The sequence below is a fragment of the Molossus molossus genome, unplaced genomic scaffold (assembly GCF_014108415.1).
Source record: "Molossus molossus isolate mMolMol1 unplaced genomic scaffold, mMolMol1.p scaffold_m16_p_5, whole genome shotgun sequence".
Classification (NCBI taxonomy): domain Eukaryota; kingdom Metazoa; phylum Chordata; class Mammalia; order Chiroptera; family Molossidae; genus Molossus; species Molossus molossus.
This window is the reverse complement of record NW_023425388.1, coordinates 56,639,533-56,662,718: the sequence shown is the minus strand read 5'-3', so window position 1 is coordinate 56,662,718 and position 23,186 is coordinate 56,639,533. Positions and strand designations below refer to the sequence as shown.

Sequence of the window (23,186 nt, the reverse complement as noted above, 5' to 3'; positions counted from 1 at the left end):
GTCTTGGTTTCACCCTCTAAGAGGCCAGAAATGGTTTCCATTTATATGCATCTGGCATGGAAAGTACTTGGTGCCAGATGATAATTTAGTGCTCAGTCAACCACTCTTTAGCAGATAAACAGATTTGGCTGCCAAAGGAATGTAGCAAGGCAGGTTCCTAGAGACTATCGAGTGGACTTTTATGTATAAATACTTCAACTCCATGTATGTGAGTGTAAAAGTTCTGTGTCTATACAAAAGTTAGAAAGGCAGGTGTACCAGACTGAAGTCTGCAGTGGGCTTACTTGGGATAAGGGCACTTGTTCAGTTTCTGAAAGTGAATGGACCCCCAAGAGAACTATGGTGTGAACTCAATCCACGAAAAAAGATGGAGAGAAGCACCTGTTGTATGTTCTTTGCCTTGACATTGAACTTTAGGTTTGAAGTTCCCAGAGGAACTTTTAGGCTTTAATGTTTTAATTCAACTGTCCAGGCTGACACTATAGCTTCCAGAACTACTGTGGCCAGTAAGAGGGTGTTTCCCACCTGTTGCTAATGCAGGATTGTGTTAGACACTGAAAAATAGTGATCTGGTTTCATTCTCTCCAATCTGATGCTAAAAACCTAAGGTAAGCCACTTTCTTCCTAAAGAGGAGGGAAAAATAACAGTTGCTTCCAGACTACTTTCAAAAAGAGTGTTAGAAATGGTAAAATGTTACGAGGGCATCAGTAAAACTTATACCTACTTTTCTTTCCTGTTTAGCATCTACAACTCTTTGGGAATTACCAGTACCTCATACAAGATGTAGCCATTACCTTGATGGTCTGTTTAACAAGTAAGGTCTTTAACAAAGTCAACTGTATTATTTGTTTTTATCCATGAAATTCTAGAAATGTTCATACAAATAAGAGCTTCAGCAGAAGATACATCTTATCTACTAAAATCCTATGAATTTTTTAAAAAGTAGTGTTGGGGGAAAATTGAGGCTTGAAGTACTCAAGCTTGACATTAAAATATTCTGAAAGAAAATAGGTTTTAGCCTCAGAAAAGTATCAGTGTATTCTGAATTCTTTGTAGGGTCATGCCTTGTACCTAGAAAAATGTACAAGAAATCTAGAAAGTGAAATCTTTAAAACCCAAAGGTCACTTTCTGATATTCAGCTATGTTTCATGTTGACGTGAAACCAGATCTTTGCTAAGCCTTTGATGTGTGAGAACAAATGCTAGCATTTTATTCTCATGACATTGTCTCAGAAGCAAGGTGTGGCTTACAGCAGCCATTGCTCATTTCCTTCCTGGCCGATGACACTGATACAGTATTTCCTATCAAAGAACTTGGGTTTGATACTAACTCTTAATAACTGAGAAAGGTGACTGCCTCAACAGAGAGTAAAGAAAAAGAATGATGTAGTCATCTCTTTTTCCTTGTTCAACAATGAAAATGTTTTGAAAAATAACAGATAAAACATCAGGCTGGGCAAGATATTAATAACCGTGCAAATTTCATGTCGAATCTTAAAACATGAAACTAATATTGAAGTCATTTATTATCTCAACACGATGACACAATTTACCAGTATCAGAGATGTAAGTAATATCAATTTTGATTCTTAGGGCTGAAATGTCTATTCGTAGTCCACAGAAATATTTTTCTGCATGCTATTAATATTCACATGGCAGGATAATTTTGAATCAATGATGTTACTCTTCAGTATAGGATATTTTTACATAATTTGCATGGGTTACTTGCAAATATGGTCAATGAGGCTAAAGAGGAAAAAGAACACCAGAAAGTCCCAGGAGCTGAGCGAGCAGTGGGTAGCATGAAGGTGAAGGCCATTGCCATGTTCCGCCACTCTTGTCTCTGTGCCTTTGGCTAATATTTATAAAACAAATAACTTCCTCATAGGAAATGTCCTCATTGGGTTGTGAGGATCAGATAAAATAACACATGTGACGTGTGTAGCACAATGCACACACATCAGGAGCACTCAGTGCACAATTAATGGTATCACCATGTCTCCTGCACTCTTTCTTTTGCAATGATGCTTTTGCAATGATGTACAAGGAGACTAATTAGAAATCCAAAACGTTGGGTGGTTGTCTTAGCCTTGCCTCAGAATGCTAGATGGCCTTGAGACAGTTATTTTGAGCTTTCACACACTTAATTTCGTGATATTGGTTATGAATCTGACGCCCATGCCGGTGGGTGTATTACTTTTTCTCATGGCAATATCCTGTCAGTCTTCATGCCAGTAGGCCAGTTAGCCTCTCCTCTCAGAGTAGGTCCAGTGGGAAACTCAGAATGACTGAAGGCAGGATCCTTGTTACCAGTGGGAGAAAAAGTCTCAGAAGTGTAATAGATCAGAAGCACAATGTTCTATCAGAATGACAGCACTTTATCCTAAATATTCCCCTTTAAAAATCTCTTGATAATCTCTGTAGTTTTCTCTTACATAGCCTGTACATAGGTAATTGTGTGTGAGGGGGCATGCGTACAGTTGAAGGACCAGTATGGATCTCTCTTATAGGTACCATGGAGTTATAACAATGGGTTATTTCTTTACATTATATTGGTACTTACCATTCATTGTCCTCAAATATGAGGCTCAGCAAATTCCCCAGATGAAATGAAAAGCCCCATTCAGCATCCTCTTAGACAGTGTTCATCTCCTACTATGTGTTAGGCATGAATGTGCCTGGTGCATAAAAAGGCTGATTACTGAAGTTCAGAGTTTAGTGGGTTACTCACATACATGAATGAATGAAATGCAAATCTAAAGTAGTGAGCCAGGAAATAACAAGTTCAGAAGAAGGAGAGATTGCATCTAATAATCTAGGATCAGGGAGGAGATAGTAATGGAGAAAAGAGAGAGCAATACTAAGGAAGGCTTCATGGTAGAGGTGACATTTGCACCAAAATAGGAAGGATGGATAGATTTCAAATATCTTTTGCTAAATGAAGGAAATTTGAAGTAGAATTAAACAGCGTGAGCAAGAGAGAGCTGATAAATACAGACCATGAGTTTTTCGATTTGACCTCACAGTAGGGCATTTGAAAAGAACATCAAGAGATAAAATTTGAAAGGTGAGTTGGGTCAGATCACAGAATCTAGACTGCCAGTCTGAGGACTGTGGTCATTCATCTGCAGACATTAAGAGTCACTGAGGATTAAATGATCAATGTAAAATCATTCTCAACAAGGCTCCCTACATGTCCACGTTCCAAGGTTATGGCTCACCTTCAGCTTGAGTTAGTAGGAGACAAAGATAGTACCATCACATATTTAATTTATTTGTTTACTTGCTTATCTATACACACCTGCCTTGTTCCCACAAGATTTTAAGGCATCTAATAAAACATATAATAGAGGGGTGGACAAAAGTAGGTTTATATTGCATTGTGACATTCGTTTGAGTTAATAAAGTTATTGTAATTATCATAACCAGAATGTCTTTTCCCAGATGAACATTTATAAACCTACTTTTGCCAACCCCTGTATATTAAAGAGAAAATCCAGGAGAAAAGTAAGGCAAAGCCAGGGGAGTCACTTAAGATAATGTATGCCTTGAAGTCCAACTTGACTCTAATAGGTCTAGAAGCCCTCTTGAAAGGAATTTTTCCTGGCTACATCTTTGTTCTCTTCAATAAGACACACTCACATTAGATTTAAAAAAATAGAGGAAGGGGGATGTTTAAGAATATAATTCTAAAAAAAAATAAATAAATCTGAGAACAAAAATTCAGAAGCACCTGGCCCTGAGGAGGGCTAGAACACTCAAGGCTGCTTTCTTTATTTCCAAGGGACCACCTTGCCTCTTTTTTCTTCTTTCTATTCTTACTGTTTTCATCTGACTTCTATTCATTCACTTTGCAAATGACTCTAAATGGTGACTCTGAAGAATCTCTATAACCTTTCTGCTTGTCTTCTACACCTAATTAGCGTAGGCTCTCAGTATCTTCTTTGCAGATCTCTTGGAGAGAAAAGTTATTGACCTCACTTGGGTCAGATGCGCACCTCTAAGCCAATCATTTCTGTGAGTGAAGGTGGGGTCATGCAATTCAGGTCCAGTTAGGCCAACCATTCCACCATATGGGAAGAGGCAGTGTCCAGAAAAGGAGACTGTAGGAGGGAATTCATATATTCTATAGAAACATCTTTTATAAATTCTATCAGGGCTTCAATGACACCTAACATTTTCTGGATCTTGGTCCCCTTGGAGAATCCGATGGAAAATATAGATCTTACTTTAAAATCTTGTGATGCAGCCCTGGCCAATTTGGCTCAGTGATGAGAGCATCGACCCATGGACCAATGAGTTGTGGGTTCGATTCTGGCCAAGGGCACGTACCTCAGTTGTAGTTCATCCCCACCCTGGTCAGGGTCATGTGGGAGGCAACCTGTCAATGTGTTCCTCTCATGTCGATATTTCTCTCTCTCTCTCTCCCTCATACTCTATCTGAAGATAAATAGAAAAAATATCCTCTGCTAAGGATCAAAAAAAAATTTCATGATGCACACTCAAAATTTTGCATGTAACTTAGGTGAGTTCATGAGCCTCCTGAAACATGACTTACATGACTTAAAATGTCCATGATAAGAAGTAAGCCAACTAGTTAAGAGAAGCACACCTACATTCTACCCAAACAATGGGGAACAATTAAAAAAGCATACTTTGAGATTGGGAATAACAACTGCTAAGTCCTCCCAAAGAGCAGGCCCTGTGCTGGGTTCAGTAAGATGCAGAATGTAGAATGAGACTGACTATCTTCCCCCAGGGAGCTCAGAGTCCACTGAGCGCATGTGTGAACAACTCAGCTTAATGCAAGGCACCCTCACCTTAGTGGCAATGTGAATGATGTGCTGTGGAAACTCAGAGGAGGTAATGATTACTTCCAAGTGAAATGTAATCGTCCACATGTTTTCATCCCTCTGCATGCAGTCTGACAGCATACATCATCATCATCATTTCAAGGAAGCCTGGACGATTCAGAGACTTTTTTCTGGTTGCTGAGAACCAATATTGCTCTCCAAGCTTGTATTTCAGGGCTCCTGGTCGTATCATTATTAGTTCATGAGATCCACACCCCTGTGCTATGCTGCAGAGCAGAGAATCTGAGGCTTGAAAGTCAAATAGACTGAGCTGCCACCACCACCCTGTCACTAACACACTGTGGGTCTTTACACAAAGGCCTCTACTTCTCTGGACCTCAGTTTCTTCACCTGTAAAATAGGAGGTGCAATACCTATTTTGCATTGTTTTCTTAAGGAAATAAAGATAACATTTATAAAACACCAACATGGCCTCTGGAACCTAGTAGGAGTCCTAAAATGGTAGTCATTATGTTTATATTTATCTATAGTCAAGTACACAGATTGCCTGTCAGAAAGCATTAGGAATTTCTAACATGGAAAAAGTGAACACATTCTTGATATAAGAACTCCGGGTCAATCAGCTATTGCCACAATAAGGTTGCTTAACAAACTACCCTTAAAAGATTAATTGCCTTATAACACCCACTCATAGGCTCATAGGTTGACTGTCATTCAAGAGTTATATAGGGGGGCTCAGCTGAGCCATTCTGCTTTAGGATATAGATTAGCTGGTCTCGGTCCAGGCTGTGGGTTTGATTCAGGTCTGCTCCATATTTTTCATCCTGGGCTGAGACTCAATGCACAGACCCAGGCATGTTCTCATTGCAGGTCACAGACAGCAGGGCAGAGGGCAAGCCCAGCTGTGCAAGCAGTCCTCAAACCTCTGACAACATTTCTTTGGCCAGACACAATCACTCAATGAAACCAAAATTAAGGAGTGGTTAAGTCTACTCTGCCCTGATGAGGCAATACTTCAACCTGCCTTAGTGTTTATCTAAAATAAAAGCCAGAAACTCAATGAGCAACTGACAAAGAGTAAAGCAAATTGGGAGAAGCCAGCTGCGCAGATGCAATTATGCCTCTTTTCACTACCCATGGCCTCTTTATGAACTCTGTGGTCGCATTCTACCTTGGGTATTGAAGCGCAGAAAGAACTCTGAGCATCGCAGCCTCTGCCTCTGTCTCCTTGTATACAAAGGACAGTTCCCTTACACCTCTCTTCAGCTCTGACCACAGCCCACATTATGTGTCCCTTCCTCGGTGCCCTTCAATGACTTCTCACACCAGCTACCCAGATTTAGACCAAACTTCACCGGTGAAGGGCACAACCTCAACAAGGCTATCCTCACTTCAGACACCAGTTATAAGTTAGGGGGTCCCCATACTACCTGACTAGCTGGCTACAAATGTGGGAGTTCTCACAACTCTCTCAGATTCAGTAATTCACATCAACATCTCACAGAACTCAGAGAAGTGCTACATAGAAGATTACAGTTTTATTATAGCAAATGGATACAAATCAGAACCAGCTAAATAAAGTGAGAGACTTATAGGGCAAGATCTGGGAGGATCCCAAAGATGAAGCTCCATAGTTCTCTCCCTGGGGAGTCAGTTTGCCTCCCCTCCTGGCCCATCAATGTATGATAATGTGCAGAGTATAGCTAGGCAGGAAGACACACCTCAGCTCTGGTGTCTGGAGTATCTAAGGGAGTTCCATTACCAAAGCATACTTGATTTAATCACTGACCATGAGGTTGAGCTCCTCTTCTCTCCCAGATGGTCAGCCTGATACTAGGAGTCCCAATTCTCAAATCACACAACTGGTCTTTTGGGCATGGCCAGATCCCATCCTGGGTCAGCTCCTTAGCACAAACCCTCTTCAGGCCCACCATGAGTCATCTTGTTGGCATGAACTATCCAGACCCTCCACGAATAACAAAGATACTCCTATCAACTCAGAAAATCCCCATCACCCTGCCCCTATGTTCATGAACACAAACCCAGGCCTACACACTTTTTCTTCCGCACATCAAAGAAATCAGTGATAAGTTATGAAAAGGGACAAGGTGACAGATATGAAGGCAAGAACTGAAACATGACTATGATATAAACCTTGAAATGTAATTTTTTAAATTTCTGACCTTCCCATGCTTCTTTCCTGCTCTGCCCCCACAAGTACATTTCATTTTCATCCGCTTGTTAGAATGTACGGCTTCTAAGAAGCATGTAGGTACTACACTATATTTTAGCCCTCTCATCTGGAAGCAAGATTTTTTTATGAGCTCTTTTTCCTAACCAAGTCTAACATCTCTAGCTGTTCTCCATTTACACACATTTCCAGGAGGGAACAGAACACACCTCTAGCATCTACTCTAGTAGACAGAAGTGCTCAGAGAATGTTGGCTGAATGAATAGAATGAGTGCTTTTTAAAAATATTTTCTAACATATGAAGATTGGTCTCGCCGGTTGCTTTCTTACTCTCCTCATCTTAACTTCCACTTTCCCATCATCACTGAGAAGTAATAGTAATGCTTATCCATGTGGAAAGCCATCTTCTTCTCTTGCATATCTTTCCTGCTCAGTCTGGTTATAGAAAGAGTATTTGCACCATGAAATATGGTAAATGCATTAATTTCAAAACTTTTGAATCGATTACTTTTTATTTCTGAGAGTAAAGCCAAAGGCTGGAAGAGGCAAAGCCCAATAGCATTGGATCTGGAACTGGACAATGTGTGCTTTCCCTGATATAAATTCCCATTCCATGTGTGCTGAAGCTGAGCCCTAAGGCAAGAGCCAAAATAATACCTATGTCAATTTTTTATTCTCAACAATGAATTGTAACTGGGAAAAATGCATTTGTCTTTCAGTGAGTTCAACTCATGCCTACCCAAAGCTGGCTCCATACCGACCAGCAGGACAGCTCCTCTCTCCCCCGTTGCTGCTCTCGGTCTTGTTGAATACCTGCTTCACCTGCATCGTGCAGATCTGTGCATTTCTCTGTGTGAAGCAGCAGCCCTGGTACTGTGAGGTCTACAGATACAGGTAACGTTCAGTTTTTAGTGTTCCTTTCTGAAAGTGATACGATGGGTCCCCAATGACATTGTACAACTGGGTCTGAACATATTCCCTAACATTTTAATAACGAAAATTGTGTCTCCACACTGCAAAACACCAGTGGTGAGACAGAACACAGCTAATGGGTCGAGTTCTGGGGTGAGCGATGTGGAATGGATGGGAACATTTTTTTACACTGGTTGTTGAGGTATAGATCTGACAGCTGGTTGACTGAATGAATGTATTAACTCGCTGGTGGTTTAGGTATCATATAGACTAGGGGTGGGCAAACTTTCCTTTTAGAAGGCCAGATAGTGAATAGTTTGGGCTCTGTGGACTAGATGGTCTCTGTTATATCTACTCAACTCTGCTGTTATAGTGAAAATGCAGCCACAGACAGTCAACATGTAAACAAGTGGATGTGACTTTGTTCCATAAAACTTCATTTGCAAAAGCAGTTAGTGGGCTGGATTTGGTCTGTCTGAAGTAGCTGGCCCCTGATATAGATGAGATTTGCTTAAATGACTTTGGGTTTTTCAAATGAATGTTATAATTAAAATGTCAATTGATGGTTAGTTGTTCTGATTGAACACTAGGCTCAGAGCAAGTCTCTCCACATCCCCAAGCTTTAATTTCTTTAACTATAGATTAAGGGTTGCATGAGGTGAACGATGCCACAGATGTTTAAACTTATTTTTTTCCAACAAAGTCTGCTGGATCTCTGAAAGCAGAGGCAGGCAAAGCGCTTTGCTTTTGAAGTCGGGCTTGTGCAGACTCCCCCTCCCTCCACCGTGAAGGCACCAGAGCCCTAGGAATTGATGAAAGACAGTTTAAAAACTACCAGGTGCTGTCCAAAGTTGTCATTTAGACCCAAAATTCAACTATTACTTGAAATATAGAAGTCATTTTTGTTTCAAACCCAGATTTCCCCCCAAATTGGAGTGCACATATTCAGAGAAGCAAAGGTCTGATTAAATCTAGGAGACAACATGATGTAGCCAACAGGGTGATAATTAGGTGGGCGGTCCTGCCTCTATCACTAACCAGCTACATCATATTAGCCCTCAACTTTATTATCTGCAATATAAGTGTATTGGTTTAGATACATTTTAGTGTTAAACTCTATACTTCAGGCCTTCTAGTCTACCTGTCCCCTTTGTGAAAGAATACTTTGTTAACTACTGCTTGTTTCATTAATCTATTAAGCAACATTGACTAAATATCTCCTGTATGCAAACCACATTTTGGATCCCTAGGGAACCAAGTATAGTAAGATTTAAGTCTTGCGCTTGAGGTCACAATTGGAAAATCAAAGTTATTTATAAACAATTATAATAGTAGGAGAAATTTTCAAGTTGAATACGAAAGCTGATGGAAACTGACTTATGATTTTGATATTGAAAAAAAATAAACATTGCACTTAGGTCCATCAGAGCTGGGAAAGCTCACATCTTAAATGTTTTTCTGAGCAAATGTTATGTGGCATCACTGTGTTAGGTGCTAAGGATTTGTTATACATCTGAGTAAAACAAAAAAATAAATAAAACCAAAAGAAAAATTTCATATTCAAGGAATTTCATCCCATGTGAATGAAAAGCATGTGAATGAATAATTGCAAAATAATAAGCTAAATGCAACACTAAGAGGGGGCACTGGTTATGCCGGCCAGCCAATGTAAAGACCTCCCAGATAGAGTGACACTAGGAGGGATAGTACGTATGACCCCAGAGGTGTGCGAATAGTGATATTTGAGGAACAGGAAATATTCCTACATGTTCAGAAGATAAGGAGCATGGAAGGACTAGCAAAAGATAAGGCTGGAAAGGTACATTGAAACCAGAGACTGCAGGTCTGGGCCTGCCTTGAGAAGTTTGAACTTAACTTCTTAGCAAAATAAAGCCATAGATACTCGTAAGCAGGAGAGTTTCATGGTCAGGTCCTCGGGCTGAACCTTTGGTTGCATGAAGAGAGTGGATTAGAGTGGGCAGATCCAAAATCGGGACCCACGTTGTGAGGCTCACATGAGTCGAGGAAGGAGAAACACACACACACACACACACACACACACACACACGATTTATTTACTCTGGATTGAAAGGAATTCCATAGAAAATGTCATTCAAGTCCTTTCCAAACAGATAAGTTCTTCCAAATGGAATGATGGACAAAGAACAATCTGACTTCCTCTGAATTTTATTTCTGCTTTCACACCGCAAGAGCTTTATATCTTGGTAGTTACGGCTGGAACAGTTTGAAAGCTGAGGTTCTGTGGTAGTAGTAAACAAATTTTTTTCCCCACCAGCTAGATAAAAATGAAATAAAAAGTCCCATGAATGCTGGTAATTCTTTTGTAGTGAGTGTTTTCTGGACAACCAAGGTAATTTCTCAACAAATATGAGTTTGGAAGGGAACTGGACTGGAAATGCAACTCTGATTCCTGGTTCAATTTTGAGTTTTGAGAGTACCACCCTGTGGCCCATCACCACTATCAACTGTGTCACAGTAGCATTCATCTTTTCTAAGGGAAAGCCATTTCGAAAACCCATCTACACAAACTGTAAGTATATGAAGTTTACTTTTGCTTTTTCTTAATATTTTCTAATATTTTTCAAATCCCCTCCTCTCCTCTCCTCCTGCAACTCACTGATAAAGTGATTGGCTGAGAAGGCAGCAATTGCGTTGATCTGAAGCTGAGCACTAAATGGTCATTTCTGCAGGTGGTAGAGCCCACAGCAGAAACCCGCTCGCTGTCAGATAAGCGTCTGCACTACTGAATTGTCACATGAGTCCTGCCCTACTGTGAGCCATCAGGAAGGATTTTAAGCAGCTACATACATGTCAAAATATTTTGTAAAGGGCTTTCCAACAAATTAAATACAATCTGACCTCATAATAGCTTTATAACACTGAGCAAAGTTACTTTAATCATTCTGAGAGGCTCTTTAATCACCAGTAAGGATGAACCTATTTCCATGTCATTAGACATTTCTTCTTCTCTGAAATTTACTTGCATCTTTATTCATTTAAAAAACTTTTTTTCCTTTTATTGATTTTAGAGAGAGAGGAAGTGAGAGGGAGAGAGAGAGAGAAAAATCGATGAGAGAGAACATCAATTAGCCGCCTCTTGCATGACCCCTACTGGGGATTTGGCCCACAACCTGGTCCTGTGTCCTGACCGAGAATTGAACTGGCGACCTCTTGGTTCATGGGTTGACTCTCAACCACTGAGCCACACCGGCTAGACAATATATTTCTTATTTATTTGAGCTGTTTATTTCTTTATAATTTTTTTCTATTGATATTATACACATTTTTTTCTCATTGCAAAATCAGATTATCATTTATTTAGTTTTTTACATTTCTTTTAATGCTTTTTTAAATCTAATGTTAATTTGGGATATAATTTGAGGTAAAGCGCAAACTAGTTTATCCAACTGGTCCTTATTTTTTCAAGAAGATTTTATTATTTGATATTTCTTTTGGTCACATATCCCCTACTCAGTGTAATGCCATCATTGTCTTACTTATATTCCCATATGCATAATTTATATTATGCAAGTTTTAATATCATATTTATTACATTATATACTATATATTAATTTTATATAATTATTTTTTCTATACTATCTGTTCTGTTTCGTTGATATGCCAGCCCAATTTTGATCTACCACTCTGCTTTAAAAATTATAGTTTTATAATAAGTTTTTTAAAGTAGTAAGGTTGGTGTATCCTCAATACTCTTCATTTAAAAAATATTTCTTACTTTTCTTTCTTGTTTATTCTTCCAGGAGAACTTTAAAATAAATTGTCAGGCTTTTGAAAAATACCCTTTGGGAAAAATTTATTTGTTTACACGCTTAAGTCTTCATATTTAAGAACATGTCATCTCTTCATTTACTTATACTTTTCTTTTATATTTCTTAGTAAATATTTGTCATTTTCTTAACTATAGATCCTGCACACTTACTTAAAAACCAATCCTGTGTTTTGTTTTGTTTTGTTTTGTTTTGGGGGGCGGTGTGGTTGTATATTTTCTGTCTTACTGTGCAATCCAGAACTTCTAGGACAATGTTAAATAATAGTGGTAATAGCAGATAGTTTTTCTCCTTAATAGAAATGCCTCTAGTAGTTTTCCCTTGTAAATATACCTCTGAATATTGGTTCAAGGTAGGCTACATCATATAAAGAAAATACCCTTCTATTTTCAATAAATTAAAAATGTGTTTTAAAATCCAGAATGGGAGATGCATTTCATCAAATGCCTTTTCGTCACCTACTGAGATGAAAATGCTTTTTGTTCTCCTGTGACCTAGTGCTAGAATATCACTTTATTAATCAACTTACTATTAAATCGCTTTCATATACTTGAGCAAACTCTACTTATTTCTGGTGGGTTATAAATTTAACTGAATTAAATTTTGTAGTTTTTATATCTACATTTATTTGGGAACTGGTCTGAATTTTTTTGTGTAGTATTTTGTTTGGTTTAATGTTAGACTTGAAAACTTCAACTATTTCTTTCCTCTGAAAAATATTTTTTACTTTTTTAAATTAATTTATTTTTTATTAATTAATTTTTGTTAGAGATGTTTCTCTTTTTCCCCCCACTGATTCCTGCCTCCCCTTCCCTCCCTGCCCTGTCCCCAGTTTGTTGTCCATGTCCACTGTTCATGCACACATGCCTATAAGTTCTGTGGTTTATCTCTCCCCCACAGCCCCCTCTTCTGGGGATTGTCAGTCTGTACCCACTTCCACGTCTCTGGGACTACCCCATTCCTCAGACTGTTATGTTCATTATATTCCACAAATAAGTGAGATCACATGATATTTGTCTTTCCCTGTTTGGCTTGTTTCACTTAGGATGATACTTTGCAGGTCCCTCCATGTCGTCTCAAAGGATAAGAGATCTTTCTTCCTTACAGCTGCATAGTACTTCATTGTGTATATGTACCACTGCTTTTTGATCCATTCGTCTACTGATGGACACTTGGGCTGTTTCCAGATCTTAGCTATTGTAAATAGTGCTGCTACAAGCATGGGGCTACATATATTCTTTCTTTTTGGTGTTTCAGGCTTCTTAGGGTATATTCCTAGAAGTGGGATCACTGGGTCAAATGGAAGTTCAATTTTTAATTTTTTGAGGTAACACCATATTGTTTTTCATAGTGGCTGCACCAGTATGCATTCCCACCAGCAGTGTACTAGAGTCCCCTTTTCTCCATACCCTCGCCAACACTTGTTTGATGATTTGTTGATGGCGGCTGTTCTGACAGGTGTGAGGTGATACCTCATCGTTGTTTTAATTTGCATCTCTCTGATGATTAGTGATGATGAGCATTTCTTCATATGTCTCTTAGCCATTTGTACATCCTGTTTGGAGAGGTGTCTATTTAGTTCCTCTGCCCATTTTTTAATTGGGTTCTTTGTCTTCCTTTTGTGAAGTTGTATGAGCACTCTCTATATATTGGAAATTAACTCCTTATCTGATATATCATTGGCAATTATGCTCTCCCATACAGTGGGTAGCCTTTCCGATTTGATGATTGTATTTTTCACTGTGTAGAAGTTTTTGAGTTTGATGTAGTCCCATTTACCATTGCGGCAAAAAAATTAAGACACCTAGGAATAAACTTAACCAAAGAAATAAAGGACCTATTCGCAGAAAACTACAGGTCATTGAATAAAGAAATAGAGGAAGATATAAAAAAGTGGAAGCACATACCTTGTTCATGGATTGGGAGAATTAACATCATTAAAATGTCCATACTACCCAAAGCAATCTATAGATTTAATGCAATCCCCATCAAAATACCAACCGCATACTTCACAGAATTAGAACAAGTACTTCAAAAGTTCATATGGAACCACAAAAGATCTTGAATAGCCACAGCAATCTTGAAAAGGAAGAACAAAGTTGGAGGGATCACATTACCAGATTTCAGGTTATACTACAAAGCCACTAAAAACAAATCAAAACAGCCTGGTACTGGCACAAGAACAGGCATATAGACCAGTGGAACATAACAGAGAAACCAGAAATGGACCCAAGGCAGTATGCTCAATTAATATTTGACAAAGGTGGCAAGAGCATACAGTGGAGTAAGGACAGCCTCTTTAATAAATGGTGTTGTGAAAACTGGACAGCTATTTGCAAAAAAATGAAACTAGACCATCAACTTACACCCTACACAACAATAAACTCAAAATGGATAAAAGACTTAAATGTGACTCATGAATCCATAAAAATCCTAGAAGAAAATGTAGGCAACAAAATTTCAGACATCATACGCAGAAGAATTTTCACTGATATATCACCTAAGGCCATAGAAACAAAGGAGAAAATGAACACAGGGGACTACATCAAACTCAAAAGCTTCTGCACAGCGAAAGATACAATCATCAAATCGGAAAGGCTACCCACTGTATGGGAGTGCATAATTGCCAAAGATATATCAGATAAGGCTTAATTTCCAATATATATAGAGTGCTCATACAACTCCACAAAAGGAAGACAAAGAACCCAATTAAAAAATGGGCAGAGGAACTAAATAGATACCTCTCCAAACAGGATGTACAAATGGCTAAGAGACATATGAAGAAATGCTCAACATAACTAATCATCAGAGAGATGCAAATTAAAACAGCAATGAGGTATCACCTCACACCTGTCAGAACAGCCGCCATCAACAAATCATCAAACAACAAGTGTTGGAGAGGGTGTGGAGAAAAGGGGACTCTAGTACACTGCTGGTGGGAATGCATACTGGTGCAGCCACTATGAAAAACAATATGGTGTTACCTCAAAAAATTAAAAATTGAACTTCCATTTGACCCAGTGATCCCACTTCTAGGAATATACCCTAAGAAACCTGAAACACCAAAAAGAAAGAATATATGTAGCCCCATGCTTGTAGCAGCACTATTTACAATAGCTAAGATCTGGAAACAGCCCAAGTGTCCATCAGTAGACGAATGGATCAAAAAGCAGTGGTACATATACACAATGGAGTACTATGCAGCTGTAAGAAAGAAAGATCTCTTATCCTTTGAGACGACATGGAGGGACCTGGAAAGTATTATCCTAAGTGAAACAAGCCAAACAGAGAAAGACAAATATCATGTGATCTCACTTATTTGTGGAATATAATGAACATAACAGTCTGAGGAATGGGGTAGTCCCAGAGACGTGGAAGTGGGTACAGACTGACAATCCCCAGAAGAGGGGGCTGTGGGGGAGAGATAAACCACAGAACTTATAGGCATGTGTGCATGAACAGTGGACATGGACAACAAACTGGGGACAGGGCAGGGAGGGAAGGGGAGGCAGGAATCAGTGGGGGGAAAAGGAGAAACATCTCTAACAAAAATAATTAATTTACGAAATGTTTTAAGGTTTGAACTGACTTTATAATTTACATATTTTCTTTCATTCTTAAAAAATTAGAAAAGCATTCAAGACCAATAATTTTAGTTTGGATTGTATTCTTTACATTCATGTGTCTATACTTCTGATTTAATTTTCTCTTTGACCCACTAGTTTTAAGAATTGTGATTTTTAATTATTAAGTGAAAAAGGATTTTTTGTTTTCAATTGTCTTCTTTTGTTCTTAATACCTTATAAACAAACTTGCTTTCCTTCTCAACCCAACAGATTTTTAGAATTCTGTTTATAATTTGTATGTTGGAAAATACTTTTTTATTTAAATTTGGTTAATAATTTTTAGTTTTATTGTTATAATCAGAGACTCTGGTTTGTAAAGATTCTGCTTTAAAAAATTGACTACAGTTTTGTACATCACATGGCACAAACTCTAATCTCTCATTTTCTAAATCAGTCATAGTTATTAGAAAATCAGTCTCATTCCTATTCTTATGAAAACAGATATTTAGTATATTAAACCAGTTTTAGCAATTATATTGTTCACCTTTTCTCTGTTCTCCTCCCCTCCTTAATTTGTGTATAATTGTTTTTGTGAAAGGTTTTGAGAGCATGCTAAGATTTTCTTCTAATTTTATATTTTTTATAAACTTCTCTCTGAAGTTCTTATAATTTTTTAAATTTTAATACAAGGCTTGATAGTGCCCTTGGCTCTTGTCACAACAAATCAAGATTCTGCTTCATGTTTTAAAGTTTATCTCTTACAGTCCTTTTTAATTGTAAATATATGTGCAAGCAGGATGTATTACATTAGCTAAACTTGAATTTGAACTGCAACTACAAAGTCCTTTTGCATAAACTGAGTTTTTTTTAGAGCTGACTTAGTTACATTATAGTGATTCAAAGCTTTTGGGTAAACTCAAACCCCTATGCCGAACATAACTGAAATGAAAGAAGTTCTAATCAATAGAATAAATCATATTCTCTCAAGTTTATAAATCAAAAGTTCTTTGAACTACCATTAAAATATGCAAGCAATTTTATTTTATTTTAGAAATATTTTTTATTGTTATTTTTTAGAGAGAGAGAAAGAAACATCGATGTGAGAGAGATACATTAATCGGCTGCCTCCTGCATGCCCCCTCTACTTAGGATCGAGCCAGAAACCTGGGCATGTGCCCTGATCAGGAATCAAACTGCACCTCTCAGTCCATGGGATGATGCTCAATCCACTGAGCCACACTGGCTGGGCAAAATATACAAGCAATTTTATATTGATATAACAGAAAAGTGTTTTCCCTTCTTAACAGTCTTTGACAGATCAATTTATGATGTGAGATATAGAAAAAGTACAGGTGAATTTTTTTTTCCAACCACAGTTTACATTCAACATTATTCTGCACCAGTTTCCGATGTACAGCAAAGTAGCCAGAAAATCACGCACTTTACAGAGTGGTCCCCTCATTGCCCCATGTACCCGCCTGGCCCCATACACAGCCATCACGACACTGTTAACTTTATTCCCTATGCTGTAATCTACAGCCCCATGACTATTCTGTAACTGCAGATTTGTACCACTTAATCCCTTCACCTTTCATCCAGCCCTACAACCTCCCTCCCATCTAGCAACTGTCAGTCAGTTTAAGTACAGATTAAATTTTTGAGAAAACAAGTGTGAATATTCACTTATCTGAACATTTTCAGTAACGGCTTACCTGGGACTTGTTTTTCCAAATCACCTGTGCGAACATTCTTTCAAGTTTCCTCATCAATAGCCACTAACCAAGGAGGGCAGTGTTCATTTCAGTCGTTCATTACATTTTCCAATCAAAGCTGCATTAAAGAGGAGGGCCTTATAATTTTGTTTCCACGCTGCTCATGTGCACATTAGCCTCGCCTGCTTTTCAGACCACTAGTCTGAGGACAGTGTGACGTGCACTTGGTTGCCAGTGTGCACCGGGCCTTTATTGGGATGGACGTCTGGGCCACCATCTTCCCAGCATCAGGGTCGCTGGGACTTGGAGACAATGAAGTAAATGGAAATCCACACAGCCATCTGTGGGGACTTCTCATCAGCATGCTGCTCAGATGGCTTTATTTGGGGAGATGCAGCTCCAGGTCTTCTCCTCTCTGCCTCACATCCTTTTTGGACAAGCCTGGGTCTTCTTCTGCAGGTGCTGCCTCTGGCTGTGTGTACAAAGTGAGGCCTAGACGAACATGAGGGCGGGTGTGGGTACACAGGGGTGAAAACAGAACTCTGGAGGCTTCAAAAATCAGGTCTTGCTGTAGAGGAGCAGTTGCCTCTGATTTCTCCTTGGTGAGAACGATATCGAGTTGAGGGCCAGTAGACCATCGACACCAGAATAAATGAGCATAAGAGAAAACCTAGTTTGTTTGTTTATAAATTTTGAGGATTGTAAGAATCATTGATGTCATGGCAACACTGATTAAATGCTATTGTTTTGGCCCAAGCATGCTAATCCTATCAAAAAGCATTTATAAGGCACCATCTACAAAGTGCCTAAAAGCTCTGATGGACACATGCGTGGATGGGGCTGCGGGCGAGAGCAGGGATGTTGGCACATTGCATTCTGGGAAGTTGAGCTCCCGAAAGTAAAGCAGTTTGGGCAGGCTGGGGAGCGAGAGCCCAGCAGACATGCCAGCTAATTTCTCACTCTTTCAGTTCAGAGCCCCAGAGAAGCAGTTACGAAGTCACCTTCAAGCAGTTACAGTCTAATTGATACATAAATGAAGATCACCCAAAAATCATGATATACACTATATGAAATAACATTTTGTAGGGGAGGATTGGGGAATCTTTAAAGATAAAGTAATATTTGAACTGGGCTTTTTTTTGTTTTGTTTTGTTATTTGGAAAACTGGAACTTGCCAAGAGAGGAAGAAGTTTCTATGAACAGAGGAACAGAAGGGAGAAAGTGTTGGGTCCCTGGAAGCGGCAGGTTTTAACTTTCCTGTGCAGAGAAAGGCTGATTGGCATTTGAATGTCAATCAAAGACCCTTGGATTTATTCAATAGGCAATGAAGTGCTACCGAGAGGACTGTTTGTCCATGCATGCACGACTCAATAGACACATGGTGACACAGCATCAGGGCCTCTCTGGTGACCATTTACATGGGCTGGTCACTGCAGGAGGTCCTGGCCCCCCAGGACTCCTCAGAGGAGGTAGCTCCTTTATGGAGGTTACTACAATACATTCATTAGCAGCTTTCTATACCCAGCCTTTCAAGGAAAGAATTTAAAATGTCACCTTTGTCTTATAAGCATTAGAACATATTTTAAAACATATGAGGATATATGAAAACATCTGAAGATGTATCGGTATTTGCCCAACAGAGATAATTGATTCAGCAATGTGTGCCAAATTATGTGACACATTCCTTTAGCATCTAAAATTAGTGTTTGGTGTTTCTTCAGATATATTCTCATTTCTGCTGATATCTGCCCTGGGCCTCACCGTTTTCATTCTGTTTTCTGATTTTCAAGATATATACCAAGGAATGGAGGTAAGTGGTATCCATCTGCACCTCTGTTATGACTCACGTGTATAATGGGACCATGTTTGCACTGTAATTTCAAATTCTGTTGTTACCATAGTCTCTCTAATCACTGAATGTTGTGAGGCTATTCCCATTTTTTTTTTTTTATCCTCACCCGAGGATATTTTTCCCTTTTTTCAGACAGAGTGGGAGGGAGAGAGAGGAAGAGAGAGAGAGAGAAACATTGACGTGAAAGGGACACATCGAGTGGCTGCCACCCACACGACCAACCAGGGCCGGGGACAAACTGCAACCGAGGTACGTGCCCTTAGCGGAAACCGAACCCGGGTCTCTCTGGACCGCAGGCCGATGCTCTAACCGCTGAGCCAAACCAGCCAGGACTATTCCCATTTATTAGAAGAACAAGTAATATAGCTGGATCTCACATATACTAGGCTCTATTTTCATATGATTGGTATTATCAATTGGGTACATTTATTCTGTTCACATCTGAAATATTATGCTTGGATACTTTATTCTTCTATGTTATACTAGTATAATACATTTTATGTGTTAATACAGTAATTAATTTTTCAAGTTTAATTTTTTAGCACATGTATTAGAAATCCTTCATAATGTACTTGTAAGGAGTAAGAAAAAGTAGACTTGGAGGCCAATCATTTTCCGTCTGTCAGAAAATTGACTGTAGGGAGTTTTATTTCAGTGGACAACATTTGATCCAGGGTACAGTGGGTTAAAACTGAGGTTATTACGAGGTAAGTGAACCCATTCTTGGACCCAGCATTGTGGAGAAATAAAAAGGATTGACCCTTCACTTTCACTATGATCTGACCCACTGCCGTGCCTCCCGGCCTCTGCAGACAACCCTTGCCCCAGGGTGCTGCCTCTCACAACTCAGAGAGACGCTGTCTCCACTTGCGGGGGGAATAACTCATCAAAACAGAGATGAGAATAAAAGTGAGCATTTAGATACTGTGGAGGACCTGTAGTTTTAGTCCTAAAGGCAGCTCGGCCCTCTACACAGTCATTCATAGTCTACTATTGAGGATCAGAAATGGGGCTGTGTAGTTTCCTTTTTGTTTCTTGCTATGGATGCAGCCACGGAAAGCTGTAGCTCTCACACTCATTAAGTAAGTGTAGTCAGTGGTCAACATGTACCCCTTAATCTTCACAAGGAGGTGGATTGGGTGGGGCTGACTTTCATCAAGCCATCGGGCTGAGGGCTAGAAAGATGTGTTCAGAAAATGTCCCCTTCATGTCAATTAAAATAAACTTGAACTTCTTATGTTTACCCATAGATCAATTTTACTAAAAGAATACATTTCAAGTAGATTTTGCTTTTGGAGAATTAGAAGTAATAATTTATTAGATGGATGATTAGACTTCTGCCCTCTTTACTCTATTTGAAAAGATAAAAATAAAGAGACGCAGAAGCTAGCGTCTGCAACCCAGGGCACATCCACTCGATGTCTGTCATCAAGCAATGGAGGGAGCATAGGACGAGAGGCAGTGGTTCTCATTTAAGTTCTGGCTCCGCCTTTTATTTTTTGGCTTTGAGTCCTTGGGCAAGGTACTGGCCTTCTCATCCATAAAGTGAAAATAATGCCTACCTTTCTTACTCAAAGAGTTGTTACCAATGCATAAATTAAATAAGATCATGTGTTTTCTCAAAGTGTAAGGTATGAAAATCATAATGGTAGTATTCCTGTTCTCAGTTCATCCCAACCACAACATCATGGAGGGTTTCGATCCTGGTGGCAGCCCTCATCCAGTTCTGTGTGGCCTTCTTTGTGGAGGTAAAATGATTTCCATACAGTTCCTTTTATTCTTCCAGGGAGATAAACAAATAAAGTGTCTCATTCTCCACAGATGCTCATTTTTTAGAGTGAACATGTCTGTCTCCAGTCATGACAGTTATGAAGGGTTTGTAAAAACTGTGCATGTACCTTGGGGGGGAAATTCCTTAGGGAATGATTTGAAATTCTTTGAAGGCTGCATGGAAATGCTCTCAGAATCTGTAGCATGGAAAGCAAAACATCAAATTAACTCTAATTTTGCCTCACATGAGGGCATTGTATTGTACTTTTCTAGTGTTCTCAATAATCCCGTAGAGACCAGACGAGGTGCCCTTCCAGCTCGGAAATTCAATGAGACCATTTAAAAGTGAAGCAGTCTTCAGAAGGGCTTCCTTAATTAAGAGAGAGGGGAGCCATCGCTCATTCTAGCCGCTGCTTACTCTCCAAGGCCTTCTCCTATAGCATTTCTCTTCTACTTAGTGTCACTAAATCACTTTACCTACTCAGTGAAAGGTTCAAGTACTTTTTTTTTAAAAGGATAGTTTTTTAAAAAACAGATTCATGTACTGTAAATTCCTTGGGAAAGGATATATATTTGGCAGGGGGGTTGCAGAAACATCGATATGAGAAAGACACATCAACTGGTTGCCTCCGACACGACTCCGACCAAGGCTGGGGACCAACTGCAACCAAGGTACGTGCCCTTGATGGGAATCGAACCCGCGACTCTTTGGTCTGCAGGCCAATGCTCTAACCACTGAGCAAAACTAGCTAGGGTGGGGATATCTATTTCTGTAAATGTTCCATTTAATGCAACTAGTATAAAATATCTCATACTTTTTAACTGAGGAATTCTAGTCCTGGGACCATATTTTTTAAAAACCCCAGATGAGCCCGGCCAGTGTGGCTCAGGGGCTTGGGCATCGTCCCATGGACAGAGAAGTCTCTGTTCGATTCCTGGTCAGGGAGTATGCCCAGGTTGCAGGCTCAATCCCCAGTAGGGGGCATGCAGAAGCAGCTGATGGATGTATCTCTTTCACATTGATGTTTCTCTCCCTCTCTCGCCCTCTCTCCTCTCTCTCTAAGAAATCAATAAACACATATTTTTTTTAAGAAACCAAATGAGAGAAAAAAAACCTTACATGTATGAAGGTATTATCACACAGTATTACCCACACTGGTAAAATATGAGACTCGACTCAAGTGCTCAAAAGTAAAGACTCTGCTTGTTTATATAGTTATACAACAATTTAAAGAAATGTTATTAAAAAGGATTATTAAGAAGGTGGTAACTACAAATTGCATATGAAAGCCTAATATAAACAAAAGTGGAATGCAAAATTTGACCAGTTCTATTATGTAAAAATAGTGTGCATGTGACCATAGAAAACACAGAGCCTCCAAAATGGAAAGCAAAATCCGTTTGATTGCTAGAATTTGTTCATTCAACAAACCTTTATTTGGCACCTTCTACAGGGCCTAGGCAGGTAGCAGTAATTTTGTGTTCTTTTCTTGATTTGGGGTACGTTATTGAGTACAGTACCTAGTTATCACTTTAGCCTGGCAGTGAAATGATTCTAAATGGATTATCAGCCAGGATTTAACTAGGAATCTGTGGAAATGGAAGGTTGTATGCTTTCAGTGGATTTCTGGGAACAAAAGTATGCTCTTGCTTCTCAGTGGAAGGTGGGGGGAGCTGCTAGACTTCATGGAGCCCACAGGGTGAGTTAGCAGCCCTCAGTGCATCTCAGAGGAGGGGTGGTAGTAGCGACCAGGCAGCAGGAGGAGTGAATGATGGTTTGTTTTTTCCACCGGAATTGCCAGGATGCCATCCTTCAAAATCGAGAGCTCTGGCTATTGATCAAAAAAAAATTTGGATTCTATTCGAAAAGTCAATATAGGAACTGGCAAAAGAAGCTGGCAGAAGACTCCAACTGGCCTCCCACAAACAGGACAGATTATGCAGGCGAAGGCAAAAATGGATTCTACCTCAACCGAGGCTATGAAAGCCCTGAATGGATTCCAAGGGGAAAACTCGAGTGGGGAGGCCAAAGCACAGAACAGCATTTTTGGACCAGACTGTAATCAGAATTGATGTTGTACATGCCTGACAGCATCCCCCTTTTTCCCAGAAACTAAAGCACTGCGGAGAGGTGAAGAGAGTTTGCCCTTATCTCTTCTCTCTCCAGCTGAGCCCATTTCTCAGTGTATTGAGCTTTGCAACAAAGGACCTTAAATATGTTTATTTTGACTGTATCCTATCCCCTACCACTGAAGGAAAAAATACATTGCCTGGATTGTCATTTTAAAAAAATAAACTTTATTCATATTACATCGCATTATCCTGGTTTAAATGTACAACTTTTCACACATTAATAGTATGGATATCAATAAAAGAAGAACGAGAAAAAATTTGGTCTTTGAAAGTGTCACATATATATATTTTTTATTTTCATCTACAGAAATAAAATAATTTGGAAAAAAAAACAACCCTTCTCTCAACAAATTGTCACAAGTTTACTTAAACTTGTATTCACTACAAAGAACATTTATGTACATATATATTTTTCCAAGGTCACAA

The 23,186-nt window shown here is 39.2% G+C and overlaps 1 protein-coding gene across 1 annotated transcript in view; it reads left to right on the top strand.

Annotated features, from left to right (window-relative positions):
* Nucleotides 1–22,944, top strand: part of ATP13A5 (ATPase 13A5) — a 108,778-nt gene extending 85,834 nt beyond the window's left edge. Inside the window, exons 25-30 of the mRNA XM_036243240.1 lie at nt 743–815; nt 7,726–7,900; nt 10,267–10,469; nt 18,727–18,815; nt 20,525–20,605; nt 22,430–22,944. Of these exons, the coding sequence (XP_036099133.1) occupies nt 743–815; nt 7,726–7,900; nt 10,267–10,469; nt 18,727–18,815; nt 20,525–20,605; nt 22,430–22,690 (882 nt within the window). The 3' untranslated portion in view covers nt 22,691–22,944. The remainder of the gene's footprint in view (nt 1–742; nt 816–7,725; nt 7,901–10,266; nt 10,470–18,726; nt 18,816–20,524; nt 20,606–22,429) is intronic.
* The last annotated feature ends 242 nt before the right edge of the window (nt 22,945–23,186 follow it).